This window comes from Nasonia vitripennis, chromosome 2 (genome assembly GCF_009193385.2).
Source record: "Nasonia vitripennis strain AsymCx chromosome 2, Nvit_psr_1.1, whole genome shotgun sequence".
In the NCBI taxonomy this organism is placed as follows: domain Eukaryota; kingdom Metazoa; phylum Arthropoda; class Insecta; order Hymenoptera; family Pteromalidae; genus Nasonia; species Nasonia vitripennis.
In genome coordinates this window covers 13,678,855-13,703,943 of record NC_045758.1, presented here as the reverse complement: position 1 = coordinate 13,703,943, position 25,089 = coordinate 13,678,855, and the positions used below count along the sequence as shown (strand labels likewise).

At 50.3% G+C, this 25,089-nt stretch overlaps 1 protein-coding gene across 3 annotated transcripts; it reads right to left on the bottom strand.

The window, feature by feature from the left end:
* Positions 1-513: 513 nt before the first annotated feature.
* Positions 514-24,273, bottom strand: LOC100121619 (uncharacterized). Of its 3 annotated transcripts, XM_008214164.3 has the most exons (6): positions 23,624-24,273; positions 20,056-20,319; positions 5,220-5,496; positions 4,517-4,887; positions 3,678-4,119; positions 514-3,566 (listed from the first exon to the last, which is right to left on the bottom strand). In XM_008214164.3, exons 2-6 carry the CDS (start codon positions 20,076-20,078, stop codon positions 3,390-3,392), a joined length of 1,290 nt encoding a protein of 429 aa, XP_008212386.1. In that variant the 5' UTR covers positions 20,079-20,319; positions 23,624-24,273; the 3' UTR covers positions 514-3,389. The 3 variants fall into 3 exon arrangements, with proteins under 3 accessions (XP_008212386.1, XP_008212389.1, NP_001123296.1); XM_008214167.3 differs by lacking the exons at positions 20,056-20,319; positions 23,624-24,273 and adding an exon at positions 5,606-7,735; NM_001129824.1 differs by lacking the exons at positions 20,056-20,319; positions 23,624-24,273 and having other exon boundaries at positions 3,390-3,566; positions 5,220-5,480.
* Positions 24,274-25,089: the final 816 nt, after the last annotated feature.

The window sequence follows — 25,089 nt, the reverse complement described above, 5'->3', positions numbered from 1 at the left end:
TCTCTCACGCCGTACCTATATATATATAATTGTGCCTACATAAGCACATATTACAAAGTAGGTGAATAAAAGCTTCGTCTTTTGTATCGTAGTTATACAGAAAAATAGTACATCACGATGCAAAGTGCCATAAGTCGTACTTTACGGCACCGTATGTATAAGTGCAGGAGCGTAGCGACTTATGAGATCGTGAGTATACATACATTATTTTATTCCACATGCACTCTGATCGGCGGCGGTCCTTCGAATTTCCCCCTGAACTGAGGCGCCAGACTGTAGAAGCGGCGCTGCACGGAAACAGCTTCACCCGCACGAGCGACTCCGACAAGTGGTAACTCGAACAAGGACACCTTTCACTTAGCTTATACCCATATAGCGGTGTACCTTTAATTAAATTAAGTTTAAAGTTATAAAAACGTCAACGAATTTTGTAAAAAAGTTCGTATCAGATGGTTTAAAGGTCACGTGACTATTATATAATAGGGAAAATGGATAAAAGTAAGTATACGCCAGTTTGGGCTTTATTGATAGTATATTTTTTATTGTATTATAATTAAAACACGAGGCAACGCTCGTTAATATTGGTATAGCAGTCTACGAGTTTTCAGTTGAGAAAAGCAACGTGGTACACGATACACTATTAGTGGCTAAACTTTTTACATGCTTATATAAATAAAGAATAATCTTCGACTTTTTTCCGGTAAATACAACGTCTGCTCACTCGTTAAATAATTTTACAATTAAGTACAATGCTCAGTCGCTTGAAAAATCAAGCGGATCATCAAACTTCTGTATTTTACACTCCTTATAAAGATATTTATCGGGTACTCTCTTCCCCTATCTCTTGCTCTGTCTTCATGATCCAAACAAATCTTGTCGTGTGTATCGTACACACACATATATACATACACACACACACACACGCGCGCGCGCACCGTTACATCGTAATCGAGCTTACGCGCGGGGTGTATCTCTGTGTATGTGATATATACATACATTCTACGTTAATATCAGCAATCCGCACGCGAATGCGTTGTTATGCAAGAGATCGCTCGGGTGGCTGTTAAACAGCCCGCAGGAACATAAAATTCATATTCACTATGTATAATATCGTAATAATAATAATAGTAATAATAATGATAATAAATTTACTCATAAATTTTTTAAGATACATTAACTAGATCGCGATCTTAAATCTTAGGTAATTATTTTGCACAAAACGGCGCCTCCTTGTTCTCCACCAGTCTCAATATATAGGTTGTTTTCTTTTTAATTATTTTTATCAGGATAAAGAGAGACAAACATTTTTGTTTTAGTTTTATACTTTTACCGTGTTTTGAAAGTTTTACCTGTGCAGATTGTCGGTAATCACTTGATATTTAAGCTCTAGCTTTGGAAATTTTTCTTTAAGTAGCTGTCGTTCTGTGAACCAGTCAAAAGTCCAACAGTAAGTTGGTAAAATAACGTCACTCGCTTCGATTAATTTTATGGAATCGAAACGAGGCATTTTAAACTCGTGATAAACGAGCCCAGGCTTTTCCAGCCAGAATTATGCGTCGCGACAACTACTTCAGCGTACTTTGTTCAGAGAATAACAGTTTCATCTTAGCTTTATAGAGAAAGTTTTAACGAATCTTTTACCCGAATGATACAATAAAAAAGGCGCTTGTGTATATATCTGTGGCTGATGAGCAGAATTACATAACTTCACTTATCGCGTTGTTTCGCGAGTTGTCGAAAGTTTTGATTTTGTTTCCAACGTAACGACATAAATCTACTTGAAAATTTGTATGATCTAATTTGTTGTAATTTTATGTAAGAAAAGCTACCAATACTCGATCTGAATTCAGTAAATACTCTGCTAAAAAACAATAATGAACGTATGCTCTTGTTTCAAAAACTTTTAACGTTATGTGGTCGGTGTGCCGATTACCTCGCAATAAGTCTTGCAATGCGCATTTGCGGTGCTCGCCAGAAGCAACAGATGTATAATAACCCGGTCACAGCATAGAATTAACCTGTGCCGAATTGCAGCCCATCTCGTTTGCTCCGATCTTACATATGCTTCTGAGTATTGAAAGCGCTTTTTCTCTCGAAAACACGAAAAGCGGAGTCGTGTCATTTTGCCCGTCAGCCACAGAATTATGTTAGCAGCGTGTGATATGCTCTCCTCGTATGATCCAAGCACGTCGTATATAAGCTACAACATTATCGCGTTCCCTCTGAGCGAAGAGAAGGCGTATACATTGACTCCAGAGCTGTTTCTCCTTTTGGAAAGCAAATCGACGAAACCCAGATTTTTGTTTTAAGCGCAAGGCACCGCATGCGTCCGAGAGGAACGCGAAATGAATATATATCATGTATTTGTACGCGTGAACCGGTGTGTGTCCTCGTCGACCGAGTTAGTCTTCACCGCCAGCTTTTGAAAAGTATGCTATGCTGCTAAGACTGAACACGCTAAATCCGCACACTATACCAAGCGCTACACTGGCGCGTAATAATTGATTTCTCGTTTTGCCTATATGCAAGAGCGGAGTGCTTCGTTTAGCGTTTACAATATATATAATATATGTTGTATCATTTATCGAAAAAGAAAGATCATCCGACGCGATGTCCTAGCACTGCTGACCTTCCCCATACGTATATATTGTATATATATTATCCTCTCGTCGGTTAAGGCTTTCTCGTGATTTTGAATATCATTTTAAATATCGTATCTATCGACGCGCAGCATCAGAGAATTCTGGTAGCAATTGACCAAAGGGATCCTTCATAACAAGAGGAAGATAATCTGCTTTCCCGACTCATATACAAAAAGTGTCGTACAAGCGTGTGGGTGCGTGTGTGTGTGTAGATAATTACTTCGACGTGAAACTTTGACGCGCTGAGGCGGTTATAATCGGAAAAAGAAAGTACACATCATCGGTATGCTATATGTATACTTCTCGTACAATGTAAATACGCTAATATCCGCATTGGCCGCGCTAGTCGATGGTGCAATCTCTAAAAACTGAATCTCGAAGCTCGTTATTTCTCATTAGATACGTGACTCTGTATTTAGAAGAAAGCGCGCGTACACATCGTACGGGTATACGTAAAAACAACAGCTTATCACATTTTTCTCTCATCTGTCTCTCTCTCCTCTCTCTCTCTCTCTATAACTCTCCGACACATCTCGCGTATTCGTCTCGTAAATATCACAAGGACTTTTTTTCTCCTAGGTATGTATATAATAATATATATTACACAGATTGGTTGCCGGGGCGAGCGTCGCTCGTACACGTCGTTCGTCCGGCTGACTGGAAAAAATGCCAAGAGTTTGCAGGAAAACGCGTGCGCGAGTAAAAGTGAGTAAAGTAGTAGTGGTTGGCACTCGTTCGAGCTCATCATCAGGCGTACGACTGATCCAGCGAGATGGCTATCTTGTTCCCCTTTTCAACCCAGTTCCTCAGTCGACCGCGAAGCTCCTCTAGACTCTTGGATTTAGCTTTGTTGATCCTTTTGTACTTGACGTCCTTAGGCTTGGTCACCGACCTGTGGTTGCTCATGACCCTGTTGTAGGTGACCTGCCAAGCGAAAAAACAAAGATCGGCCATTAGCGATCGGTTATATCTTCCGAGGCTTACATTACGCGCGTAACGGTTCCCGGAAGAGAAAAAAATGATTAATGGTCTCACCTGCGCCTGCTGACTCTCGTCCCTCGTCCTCTGCTGGCTGTTGACCTGCGCCGCGACGGGTGTCACCATCTCCTCGCTCCTCGTCTCCTCCTGGCCGGCCTCGTACTGCGCGAGTCTCTCGAAGCTGCCGTAGAGGTCCCTGAGCCTCGGCGCCTTGTCCCCCGTCGACGAGGAGGACTGTCCGCCGCCGGCGTCGTTATTGTTGTCCTCCTCGTCGGCTTCCTGACCCTCGTTGGCCGTCTCCGGCCGCTGCTGCTGCTGCTGCTGCTGCTGCTGCTCGGAGTCGCCGTCCTCCTCGACGGAGTAGACGGTCTCGAGGACCTCCGGTCTGCGCAGGAAGCCGTTGCTCCGACGGCTCGAGGCGCAGTACTTGTTGTTGGCCGGCTCCACCGCGTCCGAGACCGAGCGGATCACCGTCACGTCCGTTATGTTCGAGCGGAATCTGTCGGACGGATAGGAAACGCTTTGCCATTATCGTTATGTTTTACGTGCGCTCAGAAGACATCCAATTACGGGGAGAGGAATTAAAGGGGAGAAAAAATGAAGCGCGAGCCGAAGTTATGCCGTGTGACAATATAATATTGCAGAGGTGCGGCGTGTTTGGCTAACGGTACATACACGCGCGGCTCGGCTTTTTCGCGAAGCGAGGGACGTAAAACGAGAATTGTTTACGATTCGTCGTCGCGTCACAGAGTTACGACATATTTACTCTCGCCTCGGCTTTTTCCCTTCTTCTTCGCGCGACGAGGGACGTGTGATTAATTGTACACGAGCTCGGCGACTCTAAATCATACGTCTAAATCATACGTCTAAATCATACGTGAGAAAAAAGCTCGTACCTGGGCGGCGTCGGGTCGTCGAGGAAGGCCTCCTCCAGCACGACGGCGCTGTCGCTGTCCCCGAGGCTGTCCAGCCTGTCGAGGGTGTCGCAGCAGGGCGGCGAGTCTCTGGTCCTGGTCTGGGCGCTGCCGGGCGTGCTTCCTCCTGCTCCGGTGCCCTTGGACTGCTGGTACTCGCCGACGAGCCTGAGCTTGTTCTGCAGCTGCCGGATGACCCTCTGCTGCCTGAGGATGATGGCCTCGCGCTGCGCCAGGTTCGCCTCGATCTCCTTCTGCTTGCGGCAAAGCCTCGACTCGAAGAGCAGCAGCTGCGACGACAGGCTCCGCAGCTGCTCGGCTTTTTCGCGGGTCAGCCGCGCCACCAGCTCCTCCTGCCAAGAATATAGATATTATATAGAGACAAGCCGATTACGGTCCAGCCATTCGTCACTTGGCGCGGCAGCACATCCGATAGACGGAGGAGTAGAAAAGCGGGAGATTACCGGGATTACCGGGGGATTTTCGAGAAGCGTACTATGACATCCTCTCCGCGGATTTCGCGATCAAAGGCCCTCTCTCGGCTATAATCCAATTCGCGCGCGGCGTTAGGATTTTCAATGTATAAATTACGCGCTTAGTCGCGCTCGGCTGATTCGCATCACCTGAATAACTCAGCGATAAAAAGTGCTCGGCTCGTCCAACGGATCGAAATAATTATTATTACCTGGAGCTTGAGGGTCCTCCTCCAGGCGAGCATCTGGTGGGCCTGCGCCCTCTGCCTGGCCCTCAGGGCGGCGATGACGCTCTTGGCCTCCTCGAGGCTGGTCACCTCCTGGTTCGCGCAGTCGGCCGTCGTCGCGGCGCCTCGACTCTCGCGGCTCTCCCGGCTCTCGCAGCTTTCGCAGCTCTCGCAGCTGTCCCTGCCGCAGCCCGCCACGATCCGCTGCTCGTCCTGCAGCGTCGTCGTCAGCGAGCAGCTCTCCATCGACGACTCGTCGAAACTGCAAAGAACCAAGGAACAGAGATATTGGTTAAATACGCACACGTCTATATAATTACGCTGGAAGATGCGTATCGAGTGTATGAGTGCTGCATCCTACTCGTACGTACACTTTGGCAGTGTAGTGGTGGCCTACATATCGCGCGGCGACATTACTCTCAAGCTCTGCGTGCCGAGGTGTGTCCGGTTATGCCGTTTTCGCGGTGGTGCGACTTTCCTTTTTGCGCGCGCGCTTTCGGCAGCGCATATACGCGCCTGGGCATAAGCGTGCGTATATACTGCGAGACAAGATCTCCGAGACGGGGATTTATCGAGTGCACTGCAGCTTTGCTCGCGCGGATCAACGATACGGCTATTAAAGAGGATCGGGGATTTGCATCGTAAAGCTCTGCTGCGTATACTTATACTTATGACGGAAATATAAACAGCTACGCATTCGCTGTACGCGAGAGCAAACGAAAAAAAGCGACCAGTAGTTCAAACAAAACGAAAGGGCTTGGCTGTAATGCAGTAAACAAAAGCTCGCGTCGACGCCGCCGGCGAATCGGAAAACACACGAGCGTGGACGCAGAGAGAAAGAGAGCAATAAACGAGAGACGCGACTTTCGTGCCAATCACTGAACGATCATGTGATACACCGGCTGTATACGTCCGTCGGTCAATTTCATCGACGAAGAGAGTACGTGGTATAGAGAAATTGAGTTGCGAACTTGGACACTAAAACCGTGCAGCTACAGAACACAGAAGCTCCTGCAATTATCCGTGCCATTAACGACTCGTCGGGGGGGACGAGTCGATTGTATTCTATACGGATGTAATACACACACGCACACACACGCATAAACATCGAAGCCGTTGCGCGCACGACCGTACCAAGAGACTTTCCTCGAAGGTCTTCGCATGCATATTTACGGTCGCGCGAGCCGCGGAGGAGGAGGAGGCTGCAGAGGTTTCGCGTAAAAGTATCCGGTAGTGGGCAGACGAGGCGGAGCCGATACCGTCGAGTTGTTCCCGATCAAGGTAAATCTTTTGCTTCCACATCGGCCCTCTACCGGCACACTTTGATCTCGAGCTTTCGGCCAAAGCTCACGACTCTCCACAGCCACTACAACACACACGCGCGCAGACTGCAAGAAAAGAGCTAAAGCACAGAGAAGCAAAACAAGGGAGTAGCAACTCATCTGTCTCTCTCTCTCTCTCTCTATCTCTTCCCTCTGCGGAGCCACAAAATCCTTTCAGGACTACTACACGCGCGTGCGCACGCCTGCATCACAAAGCTCTTGGAACTGCCAAGTTTTCTGCCGGTGGTCAGCTCGCACTCCCCCCTGACAACCTGCACCAGCTGACGCGCGCCGCTATCTGCTCACTCGATCCCTCGCATGTGTTCCTGCATACGTGTGTGTGTGTGTGTGTGCGAATGTAGCACTTCCTGCGTTGTTTCGAACTCGGCGCGTTGGCAACGGCCTTTTCAGCGCGCCCGGTGTGTTTTTCGAAATTACTCTGCGCTTTTTTAATTTTTTCGCGTATAGGGGAACTATCGAAAAAATTCGGTATTTTCGCCGAATTCGTTGCTTTGTGCTCTCGCATATCACGTTTCCGCGAATTTCAATCGGGATCGTTATACATCACATTCTCCCGCCTTTGAATTTCCGAGCTTTCCGCTGGAAATTCCAATTCCACGAATTAAATATCCCGCGCGTCCGTTTAAAATCCGCAGCGTATGTATATTATTTCAACATTAAAGAGCCAAACTCTATACACGCATCAAGTACACGCGCGCGGCTTAATTAGCATGCGCCGGTATATTCCCTCCGACGTATACACGCTGCACCATGTGCGGGTACGAGCAAACAAAAGCTGTGTTCGTGTGTGCACCTATTATACGTATATAGATTTTCATCGTTCATCGGCGCGATACAAGCGCGTACACGTCGGGTTTCTCCGCTTTAATTGAATAAATGTTCGAGTGGTCGATTTCCCCGAACTGCGCTTATATAACATTTTATTTTCCGACTTGGCCGACTGTGACGAGAGTAAAAAATCAGCTGTGTAAGCAAGCAAACGGCCGAAGTAGCTTGGCTAATTAACTCCAACTCCCGCAACAATTTTCCAGCGCGACGAACAACTAGTCTTTCTCACGAACCGAACTTTCGCGCGCTGCAACATCAGCTGCTATCCCCCGGTAATTAACTCTCCCGATACACGTGCGTATCCATAGGTGTTATAGAGCCCGATCGAATAATTACACATCTCTCGGGTGAAAAGTTCCCGGAACCGATATAACTTCCCCGCGCGCGCGCGCGCATTAGTATGTACAGAGAGTCGTGCCTGGCCGACGTTCGCGTTACAACTGACTGGTGCGCGAGCGCGAGCGCAAACCTGCACTTTAGCAGCAGCAGCGCTGATCGGAGCCCCCGAGACGGACGGGAGGGACGCACGCGACGACTGGTGGGGGCTGCAGGATCGTCCCAGGTGATTTAGCGAAAAATGCTTCAGCCCCGCTCGCGCCCCGGCGAAAAGGAACGAGCTCTATATACATGCATATAGTACATAGGGCTGGGGATAATTCTTGCATTCGAGTAGAGGGAGATCCTCGCTCGATTACTCTTGCCGGACACGCGATGTCTCGAGGAAAAAAAGCTCGCATGCGTGACGTCGGCTAAATTAAATGCGGCTTTTTCGGAGCGATTTCGGAGCTTACATAAGCTGTATAGGCACACAGCGTGCCGAGTGCGATAGCCAAGGGCTGCGAGTCTGATATTAATTAACGGTGTACACTATCGTGCTCATCGATCCGGTTACCGCGCGCGACGCATAGACCAAACATTCTGCTACAAATGTACCGACTCTCTGCGGTACACAGTCAAAACAGAAACAGCTGATGACGCGTCCAATCGCTAATGTCGAGGTATACGTACACTAGCGTAAATTGCAAACCTGCAGGCTGCGTTATTTCGCGTCGAGAGAGAGAGAGAGAGGGACACGCGTATGCGCGAGGCTCTTGCAAGATACGTGCGCGCAACGTTTGCCGATCTGTGTTTTATGGGATGTATCGGTATGTGCGTGCGTAATGTACCGGTCACTCGGGAGGTCGAGATGCATCCCTCTCTCTCTATCTCTGCGGAGTTAATGCACTCGCAGTCATTATCAGTAATGCACTCACGCGTGCGCGAAAGAGAGGCATGAATCGACATTAGAGGCGTATTATCTAAGGAGTATTCTATACGCGATTATTTCGAACTGTGTGTGTGCTGTGTGCGGTAATTTCTCTCTCAGGCAAACCGAACGAATGCAGTTGGAATTATTACTCATTTAGCAATACAAACACATCGAATTGTTTCGACCGATTTTCTCTCACCTGACGCATTCATCCATAACGGATTATCCCGGGAAGACGACGCCTTGAGCGCGAAATTAATGCAATCCGTGAGTCATCAGCCTCTGCGCATACTGGAACCCCTGCGCAGATCTCGATCGTCATCGCGCCCCATCCGTATGAATCACGCGCGAGCTCCGTATATCCCTATACGAATACGATTGTGTGAGGCGGCTATATGTATATACGCCAGACGGTGAACTAGACGCGGCTGATGCTCGCACGTGCATAATAAAGGCACGTACACGAATATTCAGGTGTACGCGTGAAACGTACATCGGCTGTTTTATTTTCAGTAGCTGAGTCCTACGTCTCATTTTCGGGGCGTATAAAGGGACTTCTGAGGGAATATTTTTTAGGAAAGCCTATACGTGTATAGAGATAATTCTAAAATATCACGTACACGAGTTTTTTAATTAAACGCCTACGTCGCGGATTGACACGCGTCGAAATTATTAACATTCCGTCGATGCGAACTTTATTGGATCGCCTGTATCCCTTCCGCGTCTCTATTATCGCTGCAGGACGCTGGTGTCAGTATAAGAATTTCCAGAATGCGACGCCGCGACATCGATTACAGAAACGCCAAACGTTCACAAGCCTCGAAAACACACTATTCGCACACACACTGACGCGATGCATCCTTCAGCCATCGTCATCATATAAGTATATATAATCGCATTCCCACCCAGCTTCAGCTTGCGCACAATCAAACTGCGCAAAAAGCAAGCCTCCAAGCGCGGCAGCAGCAGCAGCAGCAGCAGCAGCAGCAGTAACCTTTCTCTCTCGTATACAGGTGGGTGTACAATATAAGCCCTGGCAGCAGCAGCATCGAGCTTCCGGGCAGGCGGTCGCCATGGTTTCCGCCGCTTCCGGATCGGCCCGCCAGGCTACTCCGCGCTGGGTATACATGTGTATACGTGAATAGAGCAGAGCGGAAAAAAGGGGGATCCCCCGCTCTCTCTCTCTCTCTCTCGAGCGCGAGATATCTGTTGCGTCTGCGTAATTACGTTGCGCGCGTGGGCTGCTGCAGTATACGAGTGTAATGCTCTCTTTTCTCTCGAGGCGCGAACGCGAGCGACGGAGCTTTATCGTAAGAAAGTATCATTACGTGCGAACGATGACGACGACGATGATGACGATGATGATGATGATGGCGTGTCTGCCCCTCGGGATGCGTTACGTTGCGTTATCCGAGATGTATATCGGATGCGGATCGAGCGAAATTTTATCACACGCAGTTATAGTGTGATTGAAGCACCGGCTCAATGAATCAAAGTCGATGGCGCAAAGCCAGCACCTCGCCAGCGTTGTGTTGAGGTTTGCGGTGGAGGAGCCATTAAATCAGAGTTCGCATTGCCGTGAAATTCGGACGAGACGTTGATGTTGCAGCTGCTGAAATTCAATTACGGCCTCGAACGGAATATACGGGTTACCTACATTGTACTCCTCTCGCCCTCCCATCAAAAATGCGATAGACCGGCTCGCTTAATTGAAGCTATTAGCTTTTCCACGAGCGTTCAAGCAACATCTGTCGTCGTCGCGTCGAAAATATGCATTTTCATCCAGCTCTCTCGGTGCATACAGCTCCTAGAAATACACAACCCGCTTACAGTCCCTCTCGAGGAGGAAGAATAATCCACGAGAGTGCGCGTCATTACTGCGCTGCGCGCTTGAAAAAATTCAACTATACCGTATACTTCAATATTAAACTCCGCTCGCCTTTGTACCCATACTGTGCACACGTGTGCGCGTCGGGGAAGGAAAGGACGCTAGTCTTCTTCTCCTCGTTGTGTACAACAGGCGGTGAAAAATAACACGAGGCTGCAGCCGAGAGAGGAAAGATCAACAGGTATACTGGAGAGCTGCGCGCGAGCGCGCGTGTTAAATTAATTTTCCTGAATACCGTATGCGCATGCTGTATAAGCTGCCGTGTTGTATAGCGGAACGGACGAATTATTCTTCGACTGATTGTTGATTTAATTCGGCCTCCTTTATCTCTAGCGCGCTGATTAAAATATGTCGTTGTTGTTTCTCACACAGCCTCGGTCGTTTATTGAAATTTATTCACTTGCCTGCAATCTGGTTGTATACAGTGTATAAACAGAGGCTGCGGGTATAACTCTATTCTTAAGCTCGCGGAGAAATACATAATTTCAAGGCTGCATGCAATTTTTACGTTCGTACCGCATCCGCATCAACAAAAATACGGGCTCGAAAGTGCGTCAGAGCTAATCGAAATATCGACTCTTATACCCAATTTCATCTCGAAGCACACCACCGCGCCTCTCCTCTTTGTATATCCTCCTCCCCCCCCCCCTTTCCAATTACCGACAGCGGCGGCGGCAGCAGAGAGAATCGTTAAATAAAACGATATTAAACAATGCACTCGCTCTCGGGGGCGAGCTGTAGCGCTCTCTCAACTCTCAAAGTGAAGGAGAAACGAGGTTTCGCGCTCGCGCAAACGAAAGCCACAGCTGCAGCACACAGTGTTGGACTTTCCCGGCTCTCGGTGTGTGTAGAGTGTATACGTGCGTCTTTTTCTGGAGCAGCAGCCGCCGCGAGAAAATGGGTTATTCTTCTCGCGCTCCCTCGAGAGCGAGCCGAGGCAATAACAAAACCGCTATTGTCTCCCCCTTTCTCTGCTGCAGAGCCGAGAGAGAACAGGTCGCTTCCGGTTTTGTAACTCTCTCTCTCTCTCTCTCTCTCTCGTTACAATAACGTATAGCACACGTCGTCACAGAAAAGGGCAAACAAGCCGGCTAATTTTTTAATGGATCCGCGCGTGCTCTTATTCTCGCCCTTTTCTCGCACGCGCGCAGACACGCGGCAGACGCGAGCAGCAGTTCGCTCATTTGCATATGACAGTCTCATGAATACTGTGAGAGAGAGAGAGAGAGAGAGACGGATCGCCGTTAACGCGGGTAATTGCTCGTTTCGCTCGCGCGGCTCTAATTCCTCTCCATTGTTATTCCGGGGCAATAACACAGAGCCGATATATGTATATCGTATACACTATGCGAAGATGATCCTCGCGCGCGGATTCGTTATTCGATTCTAACGGACGCGCGCGATTTTTCAGCAGCAGTTTTATGTATACGCAGTGAAATCTCCTCGGAAATTTCTCGGAAAATCGAGCGCAGCGATTGATAACGTATAGTATCCGTGGGAACGATGCTGCTGTATACAGTTTTATATTTCTCTCGGATCGTTTAGCGCAAACGGCGCCGAAGCACACACACAATGTGCTTCGCAGCAAGCGAGAGAGAGAGAGAGAGATTCGTATCGCCGCGAAAGAAATCCGCGCGACGTATACGCGAAACAATAAAGCGGAGCAGCTGACTTTCGAATCATTCGCCGGCGTGACTTATCTTTCTCCCGCGCGAGCGCACTCTCGCCCCCGCGCGCGCGGCAGTACGTCGTAAAGCCTCTCTCGGGTTGGACGGATGTCTGTCCGTCTCTCTCTCTGCTCTGCTGTGCCGCTGCAGTAAACTGACTTTTTCCCCGAGACAAAGCGCGAAAACAAAGACGAAGCTGTGCGCGGCACACATATATGTAGGCGATAACGAAGGGCGGAATGAGATAAGTGTGTAGAGAGGCTCGCGAAAAAGTCCGTTTTCCGTTTACGGCGAGTATAGCCCGGCTCTCGCGTCGTAAATCATATTATATGTATACGTGTGCGCTAGACCGGCCAGTATATACTACTGCAGCTGCTTTTCGCCATTATTATCTCCGCGGCGCATCATCCTTCGCAAGGACAATGCGATTTCCTTCGAGAGATTTGTTAGCCTTCGGGCTCTGTTTCTCTCTCTCTCTCTCTCGCTTCGTCCCTATTTACGTTCGGGAAAAATGGTGCATGAAGCACACACACACTGCAGCGCGTCCCATTTCGCCGCTCGTATTGTGTACCCTTGGCTTTATTTTAGAGAGAGAAAAAAGCGAGAGGGTATACGATTGCAAAAAAAACATTATCGGAGGAGATTCGCGAATATCTGGCACACACATCATCTCGCACGAGCTGCCCTTTTTTCGATATTCCGCATCGATGCAGTGCTACGTTATATAATCGCAAGATATTAAAAGCACCGCAACGTTTCAATTATACCGTCAAACCGCGCGCGGAGCAATAAAACCTCGCGTTTACACACGTACACGGCGTGTCAATATCGAATCGATTTCATCAATAATAATTAAGGAGAGCAAACGCGCGCGCGCGCTCTAAACGCTCTCGAGCGCGATATAAACGCCGGCAGCCGCATCATCCATCATATTTGTTTACACGAATATTGTGGGCTGCGCAGTGCACGCACGTGTGCCGTAACTCTCTCTTTACAGTTGGATAACGACGACGAACGCCTGCGTTGCATTACACAGCTGCGACTGCGAAAATCGTAATAAATAATTAGGCGGCGACGGTAAGTAGTAACGACTCGCGAAAGGAAAGCTCTCCTCGCTGTCTCGCAACAATAACGAGGGAAAAAAAGAAGGAAGTGAGCTGCAGCGGCGTAAGTACATAACAACGATAGAGTGTCTCTCGCGCGGGTGTTGGCGCCACATCTAGGACCTCTCGCTGACTCGGTGAACCGCATTGACGCCAGCAAGAGCGAGAGAGAGAGAGAGGAACACGGAGAGCTGCCGTAGGTATATATATAGACGGAGAGGGAAAGTGAAAGTCGACTGCAGCAGCAGCAGCAGTGCCTGTTGCAGTTCTCTCGCGCTGCAGCGCCGACAGAGGTAAATTGTGAGAAAAGGTGAACGCTCACGTGCGGCCCATTAGGCATTCATACATGCGCCGTATGGATCTGCTTCTGCAGGGGATTTATAAGCGCAAAGCATCAGTATAGGGTATGAGAAGAGGCGAAAAACGAATAAAAACGAAAATCAAAGAGCTGCATCGCCGCTGCTTCCGGGCTGCTGCGGAATGTGGAGCACGGGGCTGCACTCGGCTCCAATGTCGCTCGCTTGCGCGCGGGATTTTCCTTCCTCTCTCCCTCTCTCGCGACGACGAATAGCTCTTTCAGGATGTAATTATCGAGGCGGCGGTAAAAGTCGAATTGAAAGTTATACCCGCGCGCGAGTTTATTGCTTTTTTTACGCGCTACCTGCGCGGCTGCTCTCCGCGTTGTTTTCGAATTACGCGCAGAAACGTCGCGCTATACTATCCGCCTGCGTATATAGAGGGTAGCTCGGATTTACGGGATTCTCGGCGGGAGAGAAAAAATTCAATAACTCTCTCGCGCGCGAGCCCAATCGATTCGCCTTTTTACGCGCGACACTGAGAGCCCATAAAGCAGCTGTATAGCGCGGCGGGCATTAAAACATCGAGAAGAGTCAATAACTTACTCGGCGACCGCAGCGGGCGGATGGATTGCTGAGAGAGGGAGAGCAAATTCAATGAGGATTTTTATACTGTATGCATGCGAGAGCCGATAGCGCCGATTGATTGATCGACTAATCGAGAGTTGCGCGGGTGTAAGATTTCTCGGTAACTCGATTTCCTTCCTGCGGCCAAAAAGGGAACGAGCCTCTCTCTCTCTCTCACGACAACAATAACATCATCAAATATCCCGAGAGCGAAAGGCGTATCGGACTACAGCGGAGATAAAACACAGCCGAGAGAGACGACCTTACGGCGTTCGATCGACTAGTGCGCGGTCTACCCACTATGTGTACAGGTATTGCTGCGGGACCTCGGGAACGGATATCGGTGCGCGTGAAAGGGGAGACGGTATACGCCTCTCTTCCTCACTCTCGAACGGAGGAGACAACAGCAGCAGCCGGCCGCAAGTCCTCTCTCTCGCTCTCTCTCTCTCTCTCTCTCCGCCCTCTCAAGTCGACTTGTCTTTCTCTTTTAAAGGCGACCGGACAGGACAAAAAGAAAATCAGCGAGAGCCGAGTGCTGTGTACGCGCGTGCATGTAGTTGCAAAAGAGAGCTGGGGAGGAGAGGCACCGCGCGAGAGAGTGCAGAGGCTGCTTGCGCCATCGGTCTAGCTGTATGTACCTCTACTCTCTGCGGGTGTGGGTTGCGCCGCGCTTGAATATGGGAGTGTAATAAATTTACGACGAGTCTCGACCTTAATTTTTACACGCGCGGAGCGCGAAGGGAAAGGGAAAAAGGGAAGAGAATAGTCCTGAGAGCCCCGGGATTATAGCCCCCTGTATCTCGTTAACTCTCTCTCTCTCTCTCTCTTGACGTAGCCTCTTAACTTTGCCTCTTAATTCGAGAAAACCTCCTGCAATCCAGACACTTTTTCCTCGCGTATAACGAAGCACGTCAAGTTCAGCCGCTCAGCTCTGAGCTCGCGCGGAGAAGAAAACTTTTGATAGCTCATTGTTCTCCTCTATACCCACACACAGACACGCGTACGTAACTCGGCTCTCCGCGATGCAGATCCATTTACGCACGCGCCGTAAAACGGAAAACAAAAAAGCCGTAAAAAAACAGACGCACACGCATACACACAGCGTCGAACTATCAAAAAGCCAAGAGCATGACCGTTGCCATGCGGCGGCAGCGGGAGATGGTTAAGTGCGCCGTGAACTTTAGTAGCTATATCGATTATGCCGCGCGCGCTCCGAGCGTTGCGAGAGAAGCCAATCCCCGGCTCCCTCGGCGCTGCAGCAGAGCAGCAGCAGCAGCAGCATATAGTGGCCGCCAAGCGCTCGGCGCTGTGGTGCCTCCGGGTCTGTCGCCCTTGACTTTAGACTCGTTGCGAAGCGCGTCGCGCGCTTTTCATACACGTATAGATATAGGTATACAGCGCGGGAGACTTTCTTTTCGCGGCGGAGAGCGCGCCGCGCGACCGCTAATGGATATATGGAAATAAGCGCGGGGGGGATAAATTCGACTTTGTTATTGCTCGCTCGTGTAAAGTACGAGTATAAGTGTCGTTATCGGCTGCGGAGGAGAAGCGATGCGCTGCAGCATTAACGCGTCGACGGGCTCGTCTCTTATGATTAATGCGCGCGCGTGTGTGTGTGTACCGAATACAGATGGCCGATTAATCAGCTGCGCGGCCGGTCGCGTAATTCATAGCGTTGAATGGAAGAATGAGACGGTCCCGTTTTTCTCCGTAAGCTCGTCGCTCACGATTTTTCAGAGAAATGCCCTGCACACTTACGAAAAATACAGTACAGTAACACTACGCCTCATGTAGGTCAACGTTCATTTCGGAGCCGGTAACTTTTATACTATGCGTGCACGGCGCATCAGGGAAGGGTTTAACGACGCGGCGGCTCTTTTTTACGAGCTCTCGGAAAAATGTCCCCACCGCGAAGGATCTTCTCTCTCTCTCTCCTTTACGCGCGCGACGAGCTTTGAAAAGCGTTAAACTCCGCGGCGAGCGTTATCGCTTATTTCGCTCGGCTGCACTCGATTTTATTATACACGTATACCTCTCCACTCGTCGGCTGTAAAAATTCATCGGGGATTATATGCACCACGCGAGCCTTTAAGCTCCTTACGCTAGTCGCGGATAAACGGCGAGTTTGTTATTCCGTCTGCGTGATTCATAAATCATACGGAGGGAAAGCTTCGCGTTGTTTGCCTCTTCTTCTCTATACATTAATTATAGCGCGCGGACACGAGTAGGTTTCAGAGAGCCTTGTTTTCGGCACTCCTCGGTTTTCCCTCGCGCGCACGCGCGGCCGACAATTCAATAATACATCGACTGATCGAGCAGCAGTGCAGCGGGGAAATGAGAGCTGCAGGAGAAGCCTCTAAAGCGCGCGAGAGCTGACTTTATACTCTGTTTATCGACCCTCGCGTGCATCTACCCTCTATACTTCTTCTTACGCTACTTGTCGTTGTTTCGCAGCAAGAGTTTTCCAGTGCGTGGGTGGGAAAAAACGGCAAGATCTAAGAGTGCGTTTTACGCAAGACTGCATTATCGAGGAGGAAGCAGCCGCGACATTAAAGCTCGATCGCGTGTCGTTGCACCTTCAATAATAAACGCCGCTCGAGCTCGAAACAAAATCACGCGCTCTCAATTATCGGGCTTTCTTCTTCCGAGGACAACGATGCCATAATTATTTATAGCCGTACTTTCTTTTCCGCCGCGGCGACGACTCTTATTGCGCAGCACAGGCTCTGAAAATTTGACGAGTAAGAAAATCGACTTTATTCGCCTCTACGACTGATTACTTTTAACCGGAGCATCGTTGTCGTACCTGTGTATACGTGCTACCCTCGCTCGCAAGCTATATATATAATAGCGGGAGGGAAAAAGACGCCGACGCGTCCGGTATGGAAGAGTCGCGATATATGCATAGGACGTTGCAGACGATGACGCGCATCGACGGAAACGCTTCCTTCCTGCTCGCAGATAGCTCATTTCCGGAGAGACAGAGATGGAAGACCGACAAGTGCTCTCCCTTACACCTCTTCGTACTGCGGTGTGCGAGGGTGAAAGTGCAGTGGTACACGCCCTTTTTGTCGGAGCTGCGAACTTTTGGCTTCTCGGCGGCGCTATTCTCTCGGAGCACGTGCCAGCGCGTGATGATGCTGGCGTATTAGAGGCGCGTAAGGGAGATTTAGCGCGATTTTCGGGATCGTTCTTCTTTCTAACTGACCGGAGCAACGCCTGGAATTTTAACGAAGATAGGGGGAGCTCCCGATCGTCGCTCGTCGCACGTACACCGATTCCTAAATTATGCATAGGCGTGTATAAGTAAGCCAGCACATGTAAGAAACAAAAAAAAAACAGTCCGGCGCATATTTTCGTCTCGATCCGACGACGAGCTATTAATAAATCCAATCAAGGAATCCAGTCCACACGCTCGTAACGAATTCGCCCCGTTCCATTTTTATCAGCATCTCCTCTCGTCGGCCCACGAGCACCTTGACACCTCGCTCTCGGCAATTAATAATTCACGCACGTAGATAGCCTTGTGCGTCTCCGAAAAATTCCACCCACGACTCGCGCTCCCTGATGCGATAAGCCTCTCACTCTTCGAAGAGGAGCCTCTTATGTAAGCGGATTTTCGGCGAAAAACAAATAAACCCATACACAGCGTACAGTCGTCGTCGGAGCTTTTGTGCGCGGCGAGTCGCGCGAGCAAGAGACTGTGTCAAGGCTGGATCCGCTCGACGGTGGCGGACTATAGAGAAGAGCGAATGCGGTTGCTCGCCTTCCATATAGCTATATGTATTATACACACACACACACACACTGTGTATATACATACATATATGTACATGCACGCGCTGCTCCCGTGCAGCGCGCTACATATAGGTACGCAGTGTGCACACACCGAGTACGTGTGTGTATACAGAGAGAAAGAGATAAGAACGAGCGAGTCTGGCCCCCTATGTACTCTCTGACGTCAGAGTTAGTTTCGAATTCGCTCGCGAGAGAGTCTAGTGAAATAAAAGCCGGCTATTATACACACAGAGCACAGGTGCAGCCGCTGTACACGTATACGCGCGTATATATATATAGAGAGAGAGAGAGTGTTTGCCCATTGTTCGCTCTCGCCGCCCGACGATTCTAATTAGCGATCCGCCGCAGAGTCGAGAGAAACTTTTTCTCGCCGATCGATCCCCTCTAATTACGTATACGGAAAACTACTTTCGTTCTCTCGCCTCTATCTCGCGCGGCATAATTTCGTTAGACCGCCGCCGCCGAGTTTTAGGAAGTACGACTTTTTCTCGCACGTGCCGCGAGGGTTCGCGACTCGTAAGAGGGAGATAGAAGGTTACACGACGGGCGAGAAGAGAAATTTCACTCCCGTGCAAGTCGAGAGCTATTTCGCGTCGCGAAATTCGAATTCTCCCGCTATTGCATGGAGGATTGGAATTCCATTCGACGTTCGATGAATATTCCGAAAAGTTGTGCTCTGTATTATGCAACGTTACGTATGAAAGTATATAAATCATCGGGATAACACGCCGGTTACATATACAGCGAACAAAACGTAACGCTTATCCGCAGCGCGCACAGGCGCCAAACGGATTGTGCGCGGTATATACACACACGCGCGCGCTCGACGGTATAAAAACAACATCCCCTTTATACTCTACCTCTACTGCAGCTCGATTATACGCGATAACGAGTCGACAATCGAGTCTCTGCACAGCCGCAATCAATCGACTTAATCAGTGAGCGAATCCCCCCTCTCTCCGATAACACAAGCGCGCGCGATATTAAAGGTGATTTCCATCGTACGTCCGCAAGAGTCGCTCCATTGTCGGAATGTGTCGGTTATTATATTCCCGCGTTAATTAGGTCTGCGCTCGCTCCGTTTAATTAAACGGCCCTCTGCGACGCAGAAGAGAGCGAGAGGGAGATTCTCTTTTTTCTCTTCGATAGCTCGCAGAAAGTCGCATTATAACGAGTGCAGCAGCCGGCTATTGTATGCGGTATAGACGTATATTCGACGGAGCTTTTATCATGTATCAGAATCCTCTTATAAACTTATATATACTCGCTAATCATTTCGAACATATTCAATCCCGCGCTCCACTTTCTCGCCGCCGTGTTGGATGTACATTATACACTTTAATTAGAATATACTCCGGCTTCAGCGAACGATTCTCCCGCCGGCTTAATTGAGTCGTTATGTGCGCTCTCTCGCGCTCCTAATTGCGCCCCGAAATCACAGTGTAATATTATTATACGTTATGCACTTGCTCGTCGCGAAAAACTCGCGAGTAGATAATGTGTGTGAGTTTCCGCGCAAGGACGAGGAGATGCTGCATAATGTGCTATATGTGAATACTACGGAGAGAGGAGGAGTCAAGAAGTTTACAGCGGCGTCACAGCTTTGGATAATGCGGAGGGAAGCCGCGAAATCTAACTTTCATCCCCGACGACGACGACGGGGATCAGAGACACGCGTGTTTGTGTGTGTGTGTGTGAGCTGTGTATGAGATATCGAAGCCGCGCGTGCGGCTCTGATAAAACCGAAAGTTTAAGGACGCGGGATATCGCAGCGACTTTTCTTTCTCTCCAGCAGCGAGATATCAAAAGTCGAGCCGAACGAAATGCGTATTTTTCGTCGAAAGCTCTCCTTCTCTCCTCGTTCAAAGTCGAAACGTACTGCAGCACACAGAGCAGCGGAGAACAATCCCCGGCGACGAAAAGGCCGCGCCTCGAGGGGGCAGCAGGCCGAGTGTGCATACACGTACAGCTATGTGTGTGTGTGTATAAAAGAGAGGCGCGAGAAAAGCGCGAAAAACTCACCTCACAGCTCTCTGCGTCTTCATCTTGTCGTTGTCGTCGAGTCTCTCGCTGTTCCTCGTCCTTGAAGCCTCGCGCGCAGCGTCGCGCAGTCAATGTGTATCCATGAACTTTTCTCTTTCTCTCTCTCTCACTGCCAGATCCTCGCACTCGTCTATCTATACATGTATACTCGCTGCACTCTGTCTCCGCACTGCACAGCACTGTCCCTCTTGTATGAGATTCCTAGCGCAGTATTGCGCGCGCTGGACGACCCTCGGCGACACACTGAGAAGAAGAAAACGAGATTAAGGCCCATTACTCACTCGGCCCTCGATCCTAGGCTCGTGTGTGCGTATACGCGCTATCTTGGGGACGCACACGAGAGAGAGAGAGAGAGAGAGAGAGTTCCCGGAGTCATTGCTAATGCAGGGGTGGGAATATTCATCTCGGACTTTTTCGCCTCTCTGCAGAATCGGACAGCGAGGGACTATCTCCTCTGCGCGCGTGTGTGTGTGTGTGTGTGTATGTGACGCGTAGAAAGGGAGAGAGAAACAAGACACAAGGAGGTGGTGTAAGCGGTGACGTGCGCAGCGCCGCGGGAAGAGAAACGACCCACACGAGCTCTGAGTGTGTCTGTTATTGTGCGCGCTGCAGACGGATTTGAGGGAAAAGTTTGCCTTTCTCGGGACCTGTGTGTAGGTAACGAGGAGATTTTATTAGCGGCGAGCTAATCGCTAGTGTCGTTATCGTTACGCTTGCTTTCGGTGACGTTACGCATCGGTGTTTGCGTAATGCAGTATGTCCGTCGCGCTGAAAAGTCCGCACTCTAAGGACGAGTCATACTGTAATATGCGCAGAGACAAACAAGGTACCGTTATAGAGAGAGAGAAAGAGAGTGCCATGAAGAAGGGAGAAAAGTACAAGGGCAAACGAGAGCGAGAGAGAGGGAAGCTCTAGTATAGGAGGGAAGGGGAAAAGCGGAAAATAACCCTGCGGATCCTCATGGACGCGCGATCGTTCGACCGAGCGATTGCTTTCCGAATGGAGAGAGAAATTTTCACAAAGCCCGCGAACAAACAAACGAAAAGAGCCGGACTGGCGCAAACAATCGTTTTCACGAAAAAAAAAAAAAAATAATGCCATTGTCAAGTTTCTGTGTGTGTACCGGAGAGAAAATTGAATCGAGAGAGAGTCATTATTCGGCGACTAAACGATAACACGCATCGCAGAGAGACGAGATCATCGCATCCCCGCGTGATTCAAAGCACTACAAAGATCACGATGTTATCTCTTCATCTTACGTACACTCTCGAGAGAGGGAGTAATCCAGGTGGTCCTTTGACGCACACACACACACGTGCCATCAGGACTAACTGTATCGGCCGTGAAAAAAGCGTGTAAATAAGTAGTGGACGTTCGCTCGAACGAGTCGCCGGAAATTAGTTACTCGCGGAGGAGATGTCGCGAGATTATGATCGCGTGTGTGTATAATAAGGTTCTCTCGCCGTGTCTGTAATGTATTCGGCGAGCGTTTGTTTGTTTTGAGCAAATACTCTCCGCGATGAGGACTACCGGCGTTTATTTTTCTTACGCTTGTCGCTCGCTTCCGGAAAACTGTGCTATCAACGAGATATGCCACTGTTGCGATAACGGAGAATCGGGACGACCATCCGTCAAACTCGTGTCCCATCGATCTCCCGACGAAATCACTACCGGCAGGGAGAACTCTTTCTTATCGCCGCGATACTCGAGCGCAATTTAACGCGCTCGAGAGAGAAAGAGAGAGAATAAAATCGTCAAAGCGAGCGAATGCAGCAGAAGCGGGAGTCCGTTAACGCTCCGTTTTTCGAACCCGTTATTTCGAGCGCTTTATTCTGCTCCATTTTCCCTGCCGGCACTCTGCAAAAGACGCGCATCGAATCCGACACACGAAATCGTCGCGACTCGTCGCGATCGTTTTGCTGAGCGCTGTACGAAAGAAAAAAAGACTTTCCAACGCGAGAATCCGAGCAAAACTCGCGAGAAAATCGCTCGTCGTCTGCGTATAGAGAGAGAGAGAGAGAGAAACGCATGGATTTTCCCGTCCCGCGCGCGTTGGGCAACTTTCCTCCTCTCTTTCTCTCGCGACAGCTTTGTCTGTGCAGCGCAGCCGGTGCGTTCACCTTTCTCCCTTTTTCGCTGTGCACGAGACACTTCCAATGCACACTTTCTTCGCTCTCGACGCGGATTGACGAGCGATCGATTTCTCGCGCCCGGGAAGAGAGACATGACCCCAAGTCAGTTATAGTGAGGGGCAAACACGTGCTCTCACACTCGATCGCTCTATACATGATGCAGGACTAAACAAAGGACGAGATGCGGTCATATAGAGGTGGAAGTACAGGTAATAGCTGTGGGAGATTCCCCGCTGACCTTATGGGCCGTGTAACGCGATGCCGGTCAAAAGCCTCGTATAATTGCGTTATGCGCGCAAAATAACGCCGGCGCGGGATGTATCGGGTTGCCGGCGAAGGGAATCTAATATACTGCAAGCCCCTCTGTATATGGAGTAGGTACATACATCGACAATTTATGGAGCTTTCACCGTCGTCGCGCTTTTGGCGAACTCTCTGCGAGAAACCGATCTTTCGCGAAAAGCCGGAAAAACCCGATCCGCAGCTCTGCCGCATCGTATTAGGAACCAAAGCGCCATGGCTTCTCTCTCGTCTTGGCGCGCTTTCGGTTCTTAACACCGCTCTCTCGCCTGGCGAACTCGAACGGTCCAACGCTCTCTATACTCGCGCCGCGACGGCAGAGCAGAGGCTATAGACTCTCGTGTGTACGCGAGAGAGGACTGGTTCTGCGGTTTCGCCGAGAGAGAGAGAGAGAGAGAGAGAGAGAGAGAGAGAGAGAGAGACCGGCCAGACGACTTTGCTCCTATAGGATCACGCGCTCGAGGAGAAAGAGAAAAGGCGAACGCCGCTCGGCAGAGATAAGAAGGGAGCTGCGCGCACGCCGTGCGCCCGTACTATACACACTACGTGTATATAGCGTGTTCGCCGTAATGGTAGACCGACTGCAGCTGCAGGGGGGGGGGGGAGAGGAGTGTTGGTACCGTTCGCTCGGACTCGCGCGCGCGGAGCTGCAGCACGAGTACACTTACACACGAAGCGAGCGAGCGAGAGAGAGAGAGAAGAAAGCAGCGAGTACTGTTAGACGAAGCTCGTTGTTGTTCTCCGCGACTGCCAAGCAGCGCGCATCTACTGCCACTACGACTATTCTATGCTCTTTGTCGTCGGCTGCAACATCCTCCCCGATTGTCCGGCTTCCTTCCTTCCGGCCGCATAGAACGTACGTAACTCGCGGGGCAGAGTAGCCGGCGCTGCTCCACACACGCAGCCAGGCGTGAGTGTTACGGTTTATTAAAATTGCCACGGCCGGAACGCGCACGCAGCTGCGCCTGCAGACCCCTGTGTATGTGTGTGTGTGTGTGTGTGTGTGTGTGTGTGTGTTTGTGTGTCGATAAGGCGCCTACGCAGGTGTGCAAAGCCACTTTTTACGCCCTCCCCGTCTCTCGTCTGCGTCCCCCTTTCGACTGATGGATCTTTACCTTGCGGAAGAGAGCCGTAACGGACACTACGACAACAACACGGCGAATCCCGATCAGTGCAGCAGCCTCGGGTTCTGGTGAAAGGCCGAGCCCGCCGGGGTGAGCAGCAGCAGCGCCAGCTCCTCCTCCTCCTCCTCGTTGTTGTTGTTGTTGTTGTTGTTGTTGTTGTTGTGGTCGTCGTCGTCGTCGTTGCTCGCGAGGACGGTATCGGCAGCGGCACCCTCGAGGGCAGCCGCGGCCGCGGTAGCCGCGACGCTCGCCTGCAAGCCCAGCACGACCAGAGCACCCAGCAGGAAGCGCAGCACCTCCGTCTGCGAGTCCGTCCACATCTTCCTCTGCCCCCCCTCCCGCGAACGCACCCTCTATTTCGTCGCTATCGTGACCGTTGTTGCGTTGCCTTGTTATCGGTCACGGATCGAACAGGTGAAACTTCACTGTGCGTGTGTGTGTGATACACCACGGCGCGCCCTTTGTTTACTAATATTTATGCTAAGCGATGCACACGCGAGCCCGACGTTTACGACGTTGTATACGCGTTACAATTAAACAGCAAACACAGCGGCGGTTCCGAGCGCGGACGGGGAACGAGAGAGCGCGCAGTACTCGCGAGGCTGCTCGCGGCTCGACTGTCGAGTGTCGATTGGCCTGGCTGGGCCGTCTTCTCTCTCGCTCACTCTTTAGTTTCCCCTGTTTCGCGTTTGGCCGCGCTCTCTGTCCCCCCCCCCCCACCCTCGCAGCCACCTCCTCCTGCGCCGCCGCCGCCGCTGGTATATACAGCGCGTGTATACCTGTATAGTCAGCTATACCTATCGGCCTGCACTGCGTGTACCATCAGGTACTCGGTGCATACCTGTGTGTGTATTTCGAGAGAGACCTAGGTGCAGGGTGAACCCGGCGGCGGACACACGCGAGGAGAGGGAGAGAGAGAGAGCGCGCGAGTTCAGGTGCCGCCACCTACGCTCTACTCGTGCACTCGCCGATGCCGAAAAATTCTGGATTATCGCGAAAATACAAGTGTAATTTCGCAAAGTTTGCTCTCTTCTGAGAATAAAGCTCGGCGCAATCGAAACTTCGTGACCCGTGAATTTTGCCGAGCGGAGAGAAACTTTTGCAGAGTATAGGCTAGCGCATTCATATCGTAAATACCCTCTGCACGAGCGGCGCTTTTCTGCGAGGAGAGGGAGAGAAAAAACGAGATGAATAATTCGAAGCGCTCTCTCGAGTTTTAATGCATTTACAATCGCTGAAACTCGCGCGCAAAAGCATAGAGCCAGCCCCGCGGGGAGAACTGCTTGAAAACGATCGGAGGAACTTTCTTGCGAAAGTCGAATCGGAAAAGCGAAATCCTTGCTGATGCGGTGTTGTCGACCAACTTCTCGACTCGGCGCTTTATTGCCTTCTCTCACTGCGATGAGGAAAAAGGGATTTGCGCGGCCGTGTCGCGAAACAATGGGTGCGTATGTAGA